Source organism: Styela clava, chromosome 3, assembly GCF_964204865.1.
Source record: "Styela clava chromosome 3, kaStyClav1.hap1.2, whole genome shotgun sequence".
Classification (NCBI taxonomy): domain Eukaryota; kingdom Metazoa; phylum Chordata; class Ascidiacea; order Stolidobranchia; family Styelidae; genus Styela; species Styela clava.
The window spans coordinates 16,220,440-16,232,860 of record NC_135252.1 but is presented as its reverse complement, the minus strand read 5'-3'; the positions used below and the strand labels follow the sequence as shown (position 1 = coordinate 16,232,860).

At 35.7% G+C, this 12,421-nt stretch overlaps 2 protein-coding genes across 2 annotated transcripts; one reads left to right on the top strand and one right to left on the bottom strand.

Moving 5' to 3' along the window:
• Nucleotides 1-480: 480 nt before the first annotated feature.
• LOC144420889 (uncharacterized) lies at nt 481-6,469 on the bottom strand. Its single transcript, XM_078110718.1, has 2 exons — nt 2,672-6,469; nt 481-2,532 (listed from the first exon to the last, which is right to left on the bottom strand). The coding sequence occupies exons 1-2, from the start codon at nt 6,467-6,469 to the stop codon at nt 481-483; spliced, it is 5,850 nt and encodes a 1,949-aa protein (XP_077966844.1).
• A 2,173-nt stretch (nt 6,470-8,642) lies between these two features.
• On the top strand, nt 8,643-12,220 carry LOC120343409 (uncharacterized). Its single transcript, XM_039412578.2, has 3 exons — nt 8,643-8,710; nt 11,178-11,661; nt 12,030-12,220. Exons 2-3 carry the CDS (start codon nt 11,299-11,301, stop codon nt 12,126-12,128), a joined length of 462 nt encoding a protein of 153 aa, XP_039268512.2. The 5' UTR covers nt 8,643-8,710; nt 11,178-11,298; the 3' UTR covers nt 12,129-12,220.
• Nucleotides 12,221-12,421: the final 201 nt, after the last annotated feature.

The window sequence follows — 12,421 nt, the reverse complement described above, 5'->3', positions numbered from 1 at the left end:
TGTTCCAATAACATAAGCCTTGGGTATGGGCAATTATTATCCCTACAACCGGACGTTAAACGTAACTAATTTAACACATAAAAAGCAATCTATGCGAATATTAAGCAACGACTGCCGTCAAACACGGCAGCGAGTCACGTGAGAGCGAGGCAAGATTAGACTTGTCCAGCGAGAGTCGATTGCAACATATGTGGACAGCTGGAATTTTCCATTTGTCGTTTCACTTTAGGGAAATCCCCATTGATAGAAGATAATGCCAATTTTCGAACTTACATAAACTCCCCCCAAATGTATGCATTGGGACAATAAATACATTTCCCTTAAAAACAAAAAGTTCAAAAATTGCAGAAAACGAAATTATGGTCAAATAATAAAAATTGACGAAATCTCAACTTGTATGTAAATGTGCAATATTTTCAAGATTTCTCATCTTGAATAAACAGTCCATAAAAAACTGTTTTAAACAGTTCAGTTCTTTCATTACTTTTCTTCCACATTTGCTTCTTGAATGAGACATAACTTGTTGATTGGTCTTCTCAGTACTCCCCATTGAGTTTTGACATCTACATTACGAACTATGTCAAATCGATCCGGATATGTGTTGACAATTCGTCCCATTTCCCATTTGCCCCTTGGTACACTGTTGTTTACCACAAGTACTATGTCCCCAACAGTGAAGTTTCTTGTCTTGTCCGGCCATTTTTGACGAATGGCTATGGTTGGCAAATATTCTTTGCAGAATCTCCTCCAGAACTCGTCAGCAAGAAGTTGAACTCGACGCCACTGTAGACGACTATAGGAATCTTGATTATTGAATAATCCAGGTGAAATACATGGTGTTGGTTTTTGCAGAAGTAGATGATTTGGAGATAATGGTGCATTATCTCTTGGATCAAAAGAAACTGGACACAAAGGTCTTGAATTGATTATGTATTCTGCCTCCAGGAGTGCAGTATGCAGAACATCTTGAGATACAACAGGAGATTTGTAAAATATCTTGTTCAAAATTCTTCTTATTGATCGAATTAAAATTTCCCAGGAACCTCCTTGGTTGCTGGCTGTTGGAGTATTGAAATACCAGCGGATTTCTTGTTTTTTGAAGAATCCATCTAATTTGGTATGATCGAGCTTATGCATTTCTTCTCGTAATATTCGTTCTGCTCCAACAAAATTAGTTCCATTGTCACTGTGCAATTCAAAAGGTTTTGATCTTCTTGCCATAAACCTCCTAAGAGCATTTATGAAAGCATCAGTGGATAAATCTTCTGCCAGTTCAATATGTACAGCTCTTGTTGTGAGGCATGTAAATATGCAGCCATATCTTTTGATTTCACTTCTCCCACGTTTGATCAAATATGGGCCGAAGAAGTCGATTCCTGTTGAATAGAATGGTGGTTGACCAACCTTTAGACGAGCAGATGGCAGTTCAGCCATTAACTGTTCTCCTTGTCGTGTGTTAGCTTTTCTGCAGGTCACACATTTATTTAATTCATGCCGAATTGTTGCTCTCGGTCTTGTGATCCAGTATTTTTCACGAATAACATTCCAAGTATGAGAAACACTTGGATGTCCAACTTTCTTGTGATAGAAGTCAATGATTAATCTGGTTAAGTGGTGATCATTTGGTAAAATGATGGGATGTCGCATTTCGAATGAAATAGGAGCTTTATCCAACCTCCCCCCAATCCGTAGAATTCCATCAGTTATAATTGGATCTAGTTTTGCAATTGACTTTGTATGCTCAGCTTTCTTCATCTCGTGACGAGCCTTCTTGTCACCAATTTCACTTTTGTCTGATAAATTATCAATGACAGATTTGTAATTCTGCTGCTGAACATATTTCACAAGTGCTTGCTCTGCGTATTGCATTTCTTCCACAGTTATATTTCTTGTGGTAACAGAATTGTGGTTACGATGGAAACTTTTATAGCGTAACACCCATGCAGTGGCAATCTTGAGCCTTTGTAAATCAGAAAAGCTTTTAATGAAGTTGTCAATTGTGTCAATATCCGAAGCAATAATTGTTGCCACTTTCTTTCTTTCAATTGGCTGAAATTCATCAGGCAGGTCCGTTTTATCTTCAGAATTTCTTGGCCAACTATCTTCGGTCTTCCATAAAAATTCAGGTGCAAGCAGCCAACGACTTTTATTGATGAGAGTTTTCAATGATAAGCCTCGTGATGCGTCATCAGCCGGATTGATTTTTGAAGGCACTTGTCGCCATTGAGACGGCTTTGACTGTCGATGAATCTTGGCCAATCTATTTGCAACGAAGGTACGAAAACGTTTTCTTGGATTACATATGCTTTGACGCACTGCACTCGAATCAGTCCAAAATACGGACTCACAATCGGAATAATTCAACTTTAATCGTAGCCACTTATCTGCCTTTACAGCTAGCACAGCAGCAACAAGTTCAAGTCTAGGAATGCTTTCAGCCCTCGGAGGAGCCACCTTTGCTTTACCACATAAAAATGAGCAGTGTATTTGATTATTTTCATCGACCAGCCTCAAATACGAAGCTAGAAGCATCTGAAAAATGGTGTATCTCACAATGTTTGATATTTCCAAATTCTTGTGGCTTGAAACATCTTGGAATCGAAATATATTCAAGATCAGTGAGCTGTTTGAACCAAGTGTCCCAGTCTTTAATATTGTCTTCTGTAATTACTTCATCCCAGCCGAAACCTTTTTCGATGATTTCTTGTTGCAACATTTTTGCTACCAGAATCACGGGAGCGAGCATTCCCAGGGGATCAAATAGTGAATTAACTGCAGATAAAATTGTCCTTCTTGTATATGTCTTCAACTTAGGTACAGTTGAACGAAATTGAAAAGCATCGGCATCTACATTCCAGAAAACTCCAAGAACACGCTCTTTTCGAGGTTCATGCAAATCCAACTCTTTCACAGATTTGGTATGTTCAGATTCTGGGATATTGGCCATCACAGTGGAACTATTTGAAATCCACTTCGTTAGATTGAAACCTCCCTTCTTCATCAAATTACAAAGTTGTGTTTTTGTGTTTATTGCATCTTCATCACTATCAGAAGATGTAAGACAGTCATCTACATAAAATCCATTTTCAATAATCTCACAAATTCTTTTATCAAATTCATGACCAAATCGTTTTCCGGTTTCCTTCAAGCAGAATGAAGCAATGCAAGGTGAACTGCAAGCTCCAAATATATGACGTTCCATGAAATATAATTCTGCCTTCTTTAAAATATCACCATTTGGCCACCAAAGAAATCGCAGAGCATTGCAATCTTCTTTCTTAACTTTAATTTGATGAAACATAGCTTCAATATCAGCAACTAAAGCTATGCGTCCCTTACGAAATTGAGTCAACACACCAATAAGGCTTGACACCAAGTCTGGTCCAGGCATGAGAGTGTCATTAAGAGAAACACCTTTATAAATTGCAGCACAATCAAATACGATACGCACTTTCGGTTTGTTTGCGGTACACACCGGGTGGTGGCACAAATACCAAACAGGACCTGCAGGGATATCTTCTTCTTGCGAAAGCTTTTTCGCAAAACCTTTTGTAATATATTCCTGCATTTTTTCTGTGTATTTCTCTCTCAAATCATCATTTTTAGACAAACGTTTATGGAGATACTCCAATCTGCGTTCAGCCAATGCAAGACTTCCGCTCTGCAGCTGTGTCCCAGGACGCCAAGGTAAAGGTATTGTGAAATGACCATCGAAATGCTCTACAGAGCTCTTCAGAAAATTTAGAACATGTCTATCTTCTTTCGAGGTTGGAAATGTCAAATCTCCAATCTCATCTTCAAAATCAGTGTACCATGTTCTTCTTATCTCTTCTTCGAGTAACATATCAGACTTCACAAAGTTGACATGAATCTTGTGCGTTGATGGCATATTCACTGATGGTCCAATAATCGACCATCCCAATGGAGACTTTTGTGCAAATGGCTGCTTCTTGTTTCCAGTTCGAACTTCCAACACATGATGTGCATATGGACAATCAGTTCCAATAAGCAGAGAAACATTTTTATTTTTAATTTTACGTAGATTAAGTTCTTGCAGATGAGGAAGTAGCTTGAGTTCTTCTTCAGATGGAATAGGATTTGGTTGAACTGGAATCTTGTCAATAGACATCACATTTTCAATGAATATTTCTTCTGCATCGTCAATTGATGCAACAGTGAGATTTACAACAACACCATCATGCATGACTGGTCGTTGTCCTAATGTGTTGATTTCAACAGTTCTTTGTTTTCCAGTCAAACCAAGTTCTTCAATTAAGCTTGTTTCACAAAAAGTTGTGTCGGACCCAATATCGACCAGAGCATATGTTTCCACTTCAACGTTATTTGCTCGAATCCTGACAGGCAAAATATTTCTGTAAGTATACATGGAGCTCTTGCATGCATTTGAATTAGCTTGAACTGCAGTAGTCACATTCTTCTGAATTGAGCTTTGTTTGTCATCATTCTTTTTGAAGTTTGCATTTTCTTCATTTTCTAATTTCTTTGTATTTAAATGCAACAAAGTATGATGTCTTCGTCCACACCCTTTAACAGAGCATGTATATTGTGACTTGCAGTCCTTTACCAAGTGACCTCCACGTAGACAATTGAAGCAGAAACCAATTTCTTTCAGGAATTTTACTCGTTCTTCAATCGATTTAGAATTAAACTTTTCACATTTTGACAAAAGGTGGGAAAAGGAACAACACTTACATTTTAAAATAGCAGGACTCTGGACATGAGAAGTTGCTTTGACATCCTCAGTTTTCACAGTATAAGTTGTAGACTTTCGTGTTGATTGCCGTTTTTGTTGTGGCTTATCTTCACGTCTTCTGATGTTCAATGATTTCGCAGTATTTGAACCTGCAATATCAGCTTCCTCTTCAATGAAATCAGCCAAGTCCCATATCTGAGCCTTTTTACCAGTATTATTTTTGATCTTCACAGCTTTCCTTTCCCATCCTTTCTGTGAGCTGTATGGTAGCTTACTGGCAAAATCGATAATACGATCAGATGTATTCATTTCTCCAAGGCTATCAAGCTTACCGAGCACAAGAACACATTTTCTCATTAAAAGAGCATAGTCTTGCAGTGCTGCATGATCATCTGGTTTTATATTCGAACAACGATGCAACTGTTCTTTAAAAGCTTCAGTTACAACATCTGAATCTCCAAATTTCTTATGAAGAATATCTTTAGCCTTGGCATAACCCACTTCTGGTTCAAATATAGAACAGTGTTGTATGAGCGATTTCGCTTTTCCTTTGCATTGATGCAGTAAGAAAGCTAATTTCAAGGCATCTGTGGGTGCTTTAGCATCAATATTAGTTTCAAAATTTTTCTTGAAAATATAGTAGTTAATAGGATTACCAGAAAATGTCAAATATTCCAACTTTGGAGCATGCATGGCTTCACCAAAAGCTCTGGCTATACTCTGAGCAAATTTATCAGTGTCAGTGACCAAAGGTTTAGATATATTATGTTCATTATTTGAATCTGTGTTCAGTGCAAAATCAGCGGACTGTTGGGAAAATCCAGAATTCACGCTGTCATCATTGCTTGAAGACACCACATCTTGTTTAGGTGAAACAGCAGGTTTAGTTGTAGCGATAGGAGATGATTGACTTACCACCTGTTGATTAGTAACGTTTCTCTCAGGTTGTTGTTCGTGTTCTACAGTCCGCGAAGTTACTACAGCTGTAGCTTCCTTTTGAACACCAGATCTGATGAATATATCTGATGAAGACCGAGAACTTCCAGCATCATCAACCACAGACAAATTCTCCCAAACAGCAGCCTCTGCTTCTTGCAAATCAAATTTTGCTTCCAATATTTGATTTTCATGTTCAATTTTGCGTTTTTCATCTTCAATTCTCTGCTTTGCTTCTGTTCTTTGCAATGCAATTCGAGCTCTTTCACGCTTAACTTGTGCCTTGGCCATATGTACAGACCCTTTGCTGCATATTGATGTCTTGCTACTCGCATAAGAGCGTTTACTTCGTATGCTACCAGACAAGGACACGACTTCACTTTCCGCTCTTTCTCTTCTGGAATCGGGAAGTTCAGAATCTTTGCATTGATTTGAACTCCACGTTTTGGGGTTTTGTAAATGTGTGAATTCACGTACTCGAGCAAAAAGGTTGTCAATGTCTTTATTCACATTCCAAAGTTCATTTTCGAATTTCAATCTTATTTCATCATTGGGTGCAGCTGATATACTCTCAGAGTACATTTCCACAAGTTTGGCAAAAGGATCATCAATACTTGACATAACAGAATTTAGCACATGCAAATCCTGATCAGCAATTGCTTTTTCAGCCATGAAATATAAATGTTCTAATGTTGTACGTTGTTTTTTGACATCAGCCAGTGATGGCATCTTCTGACAAGCGGCTGTTGTATAGTTAGTCAGTTGCCTCAAAGCCAGTTTTCTGGGTGAGTAATCTTCATCACTCGAACTCAAGTTCATGATTTCGTTTCGAAAACTTATTATGTAACACCTTTTCTATGTATCCTGGCAAATACAGGTGTCGCATAAGGGGGTGACTGAAATATCTGGCTGTTCTTTGGTTCTTGAAAAACTATTCGAAAACGCGCAACTCTCAGTGTGTCCTCCAATGCCACAAATATCAAATGTTGTACAATGAAATTTGATATATTGAATTAAATCCAATAAAACAGTTCACAATGTTGAATGAGGTTAAAGAGGTGTAGCGTACTAATAACAGAATGATGCAATGTGTATGGTGATGTGTAGCGTAGCGGTTTTCTGAATTTAAATGAAAATATTCAAATACAGACCACAGAAAATAACAATAATGCATTAAAGCACTTGCAAACTTAATCATTAAACAATGCGACATTGTCTAGCTCTACTGACAGTATTTAATTAACATGAAATACTATATACTATTTAAATACCAATTAATTATTATTATTTGGAATATTATTTGAACTAATAACAAGAATTCTTATCATAAACAACAAATACTAAAACTTACCGAAACGTTTTAAGCCAAGCGATAACAAATATTCAGAAATAACTTCAATTTCAGTTCAGGATTCAGAGAATCAATCAATCAAATTACAGTCTATTTATAGCTTATATAATATTCTACAATAAAAGTTACAGCAGTTATATGTTCCAATAACATAAGCCTTAGGTATGGGCAATTATTATCCCTACAACCGGACGTTAAACGTAACTAATTTAACACATAAAAAGCAATCTATGCGAATATTAAGCAACGACTGCCGTCAAACACGGCAGCGAGTCACGTGAGAGCGAGGCAAGATTAGACTTGTCCAGCGAGAGTCGATTGCAACATATGTGGACAGCTGGAATTTTCCATTTGTCGTTTCACTTTAGGGAAATCCCCATTGATAGAAGATAATGCCAATTTTCGAACTTACAGTACCTGATCCGATAATACGGTACATAATTGACTCATATCACGAGATATTTCAACTGATGTTTCAATTGTCACAGGACCTAAAATATCTATGACAGTCCCTGTACCGTCACGGTACCCCGATACAGGTACTGGTAAGTCACCGACGGTATGTTAGTCGTTGGTCACCGCATATGATTTTTGGGGAATTGTTCTGCGTGTCCATATATTTGAGCATTGCTCTCTTGTTAGTTTTATCATGGAATTAGCTATCATCAGTTCTGTTCAAATGTTGTGAACATATAGAATTGTTTGGAGTATTTTAAAATGCCTGTCATAATTTATTTTCAGCCTATTTTGCAAATTGTAGTAGCTAGTTCAGGGGCCGTCAGTGTTTCTATGATGTATATTGCTTTCTTACATTTTACTGCCTGGTATTGTTGATTTTGTTGTGTGCTTTCCGTTTCTTTGGTGTGTTTGGTTGTATTAACCGTTTCATCGGAGGTTAATTAATAAATAGAACAAAATAGCATAAATAGAAGTGAATATTGAGAGGAAACTTGACGTCAGACCATATTGGAAGATATTCTGAACCTGAATTGAATTCTCGATATTTCTTATTACAAATTCATATTATTCTCATTACAATTGAGATTTATTTATTATGCGCAAAAGTCTGGTTACGATGGTTTAGATCCCAATTCTAAATTTTGAATATAATGTCATGCAACAATTTCAAATGACGTATTCCACCTGGTAACGACGGAGTCACATTAAAAATCAGAAACGATAACTAAGTGAAACAATGGATGAATGTAAAGCTGGATTCCATAAATTAGATTCAGTACACTATTGTGTTGGCACTTTAACGATCAACTTCCTGTATTTAATGCCACAAAAATTGATCGTTTTTTCTAGAATTATCCGAATGCATACCACGTTTCTGACAATTCATCTTCCGAGTATTCATTCATCAAGAATGATTATATTTTTATATTAGCTGTTAAAATTGATTCGATGGCAAATAAATTTGAAAATGGACTGTTTCAAAAACTAAAAAATTCAAGTAATAACTTATAATCCCATAGACAGCTTTTTATCGCTTTCATTCAATACTCAAAAATTCTAGTAAAAGCAATATTTGCTCCAAATTTCCAAGAGTATACTCACATATCCACGTACATTACCAAGCCATGTGGGTGAAGTATGTATTTCCGCAATTAAGGTCATACGACTTTGCTTAAATATTAACGTTCGTGATGAAATGTTGGATTCAATCTTCGTCATTGTTTGGCAGAGCACTTGTTGGAGTTGGTGAGGTAGGAATTTTTATTCAACTTTATCATTTTTGAATTAGGTTTATTTTTTTCTTTCATGATTCCGGTTAAAAATTGAAACTAAAAGCTTAGAATCTTAAATTTGTCATTTCACGAAACTAAAAACTTCAAGTTGCATTTATTTATGACATTGCCGTAATAACATAATATATATTTAACGTATAAAATCATTAATGCCACGATTGTTCTAATGAGTCCGCAAACAATCAGGATCCCGAATTAATAAAAAAAACACGTTTGCTTCAGAGCGTTCATACATAAGACGGGGCAAATTTATTTGTTTTTTCTTTATGGTAATATATATTTCTAAATTTCAAGTTTTTACTTCATATGTACACTATAAAGTTGAAATATACATCAGATTGTTCTATATCACTGTATATCACAATTTAACAAAACTAGCCTTTTAAATTTAGGAATTTTGTTTAATAAGTCATAATATGATATATATTGAAAATCTATCTCGTGGTGGCATTTTTAAATTTTTTGTATAAGAATAGTGAAAGCGATACAAATATCAAAATATTGAGTGCTAGTTTCAACTACAGGATGTATCAGAGCATCTTCTTCTTGTTTATATCACATTTTACCCAGATTCATTCCAGAGACTGAATTCAATGCAGAAACCAATTTGTTCATTTCGTCATCCGACAATTCGTCTTTGAATTCGTCCTTCGCATTCTCCAAAAATTCTTGAAAAGAGCCGTTGTCCTATATATATATATACAGATAAATAACAGTAAGAAGACAAAATGCTAGAAGAATGATGAAAGAAATAAAGAAGGATCAATAAGTTTTAAAAACAGACCTAACCTCGCTTTTCAGATAGGCCAGTTTTTCCAAAGAATCACGATCCCATCCAAGAAGTTTGATACGGGCTTTATCAATCCCACCCAATTACTTTTCTGAATAAAAATCGTTTTGTTTTATTATAAGCTAATATTCTATTATCAGTCATGTATAATTATCTAGTTAATTCTGAACTAGTGATTCCAATGTTCGTACACTCTATCTTTCCACTTTGACTTTAAATAAGCTCTAATCATTAATAAAAATGTGTTTATCACATTGATGGGAAATTGCACAGCAGAAAAAAGCAAGTTCCGCCTAGTGATATTCTCCATGTTTTGGGAAGCATTGAAGAAAGCCCGATTTCCCTGTCCGATTGTAGCGAGTATAATCGTTTTAACTAAACAGATGCCTTATCGCAAATGTTCACCAATCATTAGTTTTTAGGTGGTTGCGTTTGATACGAGATCAAGTTCTCTGTACAATCAATTTATTGACAATCTGTCAAATTATGTTATTTAGTTAAGTTTCAGTACCACCTTATCTGTAATTTAATTTCAAATAATATGCCTTTACTTCGGATATCGACATGGAGTTAAAAAAAACGTTGAAGAATATTGACCAACTCCCCAAATAAGCATCTTTAATTTAATTGTATTGGAATTGTTTCAACATTTTTATTGTACTTTTTCAATTCTATTAATTATACGCGATCTGTGCCACAAAAAAAAGATGATAATAATGAACACCCGACTGTGCCTACACTGAGCTCGAGCAGTAAACACTACAAGATAGTTATGTGCACATAGGCTGAAAGAGCACCACAAAAAGCATTATAATAACTCTTGTGATATATATTTGAAAATTTCGCTGGGCCATTACCTGTTTAGCAAATTCTTCACGATGCCTACTTTGAAGTGAAATACACATCGAATATTGTTATACGATACAAATTTCCACAGATCAAATGGGAAAGTACTTATAGAGAGAACCGGCACTTATAGGGAAAGACGACAGACATTCGCAAAGTACTCTAAAATTGCCACTCCGATCTCACTAACTTTCTCTACGAATACTATACATAAATCCTTATTAATTTCATTTACGAACGCCAAATTTACTTCACTTTGACTTTAGAGCATTGTTTGATTTTGACTCGAACGTCCGAGAAACAACCAGTAAAGTTGTCTTTGATGAATAAATATTGACATGAAGCAAAATCGCATTTTTTCATTATCATTAAATGTTACGGATATGTTTGTTGTTCCCTAATCTAAAATAACGTAATTTCAACTAAATCTACATTTTCTGGTTAAATAATTATTCCGCCATCTTTAAAAAATATTTCAATTTTAAATGACTATTTAATTTCTAAAGCTTGATTTATAAAATCATTCTCGGATTGAAATATTTAATTGAATCATTATTTTAGGAAAAACGTAATATTCAACCGTAGACCATAAACCCTACTCCACAATACAACATGTCTTATATCGCGTCTGTATTTATTCGCCAAATTAGCAAAATATGGTTTATGTACACACACCCAGGGATATCCCCAAATGAAACCCCATTTTCGAAACATTTATCGGGAATGGTGCAACAACACCATTAATTTTAGTTAAATATTAATCTCCAATTCGTGTTTTATTTATTACAGCACATTTGTTATTGCCCATCAGATGAAGTAAACACCTACGTAAGCTCGGTACAGTTACGATTTACCGTTGGAATTCCATAAATTTGTCAGTACGACTGTTCCCTGGAAGATTCAATAAAATATGAGAACCAAGAGAGAGGACGCAGATGATCGAGATCTATTCAAAAAATGGCGAGGAAAGTGGTCTGGATTCGTTACTGTTATGAAGCCAAGCATTCGAAAGGACAAAAATGGCTCGTACGAAGAAAGGAATGGTGATGGATATCGTCTGAGAAGAAGCGATATGGAAAAATTGGATCTTTTTGCTGGGGACGATGGAATTTATGAATGGAGAATTAGGGAAACAAGAGAAGTTGTGTATGTTGGGAAATCGGAATCAAGCTCAAATTGTTCCGTACTGGATCGAGTAGATCAATATTGTACAGACGGATCCCATCTTGCTACGAAAATCGACAAAGTCTTAGAAGAGGGTCAAGCATTGCAGGTAATCTTTCAAATTTTTTTTTTCTGAGAATTTGTCGAAGTAAGTTGGTTCACTATTTTCCGCATAAAAAGAAATATTGTATTTGTGCATACGATCCTTTAAAACCTTCGCTACGTCTGTTACCCTTATTTCTGGAGCAGATGAAATGTGATCCGGCGTCAATTCTGATTTCAACCTGAATGGAGCATGTGGTTCCGGTGATTGTTTACAGCCCTTATAGTTATTTTTCCATTCCAAGTAAATTCGTTTCTGCAATTTTACATCGATTCTAACGTTTCTAACTGAAATCATATTACAATCGCGTATCCAAAACACGGTCGTTCCAGCTATGGATGTTTGCATTGTAATAGGGTAAAGTCATGTTTCAGGTACGTGTACTGTTGAAGAAATACACTGGTGAAGATGCTGGGGAAATGGAGAAGGAAGTGCTGAAGAAGTATAAATACCCGTGGAATAGGCGTTCTTAACGCAGTGAATTGTCTTTATTTTTTATTGTCTGTTGGAAATTTGAGCGATTTGAAAAATAAGTGAATAAATATGTATTAAATCTACAGACTAATGTGAGCCATAAAATTTATTTTGAGACCGGGTCTAACTTGAAAAATGAATTTCTAGTGTAATAATATGTTTATGAGAATTAGGATTAGATTGTTTGATAAGACACCTTATATATATTCGGCTTCATTTAAGTCAGAAACAACTTTTTTCCCACTGCTGAACCTACGATTGAATTACATCGTTGAAACGAACCTCCATGTCA

Bases quoted from the DNA above. Each gene is read 5' to 3' on its own strand.
- LOC144420889 (XM_078110718.1), bottom strand. From the start codon at position 6,469: ATGAACTTGAGTTCGAGTGATGAAGATTACTCACCCAGAAAACTGGCT. The intron at 2,533-2,671 runs GTAATTACAGAA...ACCATTTTTCAG, and splicing joins AAGGTTTCGGCTGGGATGAA to ATGCTTCTAGCTTCGTATTT.
- LOC120343409 (XM_039412578.2), top strand. From the start codon at position 11,299: ATGAGAACCAAGAGAGAGGACGCAGATGATCGAGATCTATTCAAAAAA. The intron at 11,662-12,029 runs GTAATCTTTCAA...GTCATGTTTCAG, and splicing joins AAGAGGGTCAAGCATTGCAG to GTACGTGTACTGTTGAAGAA.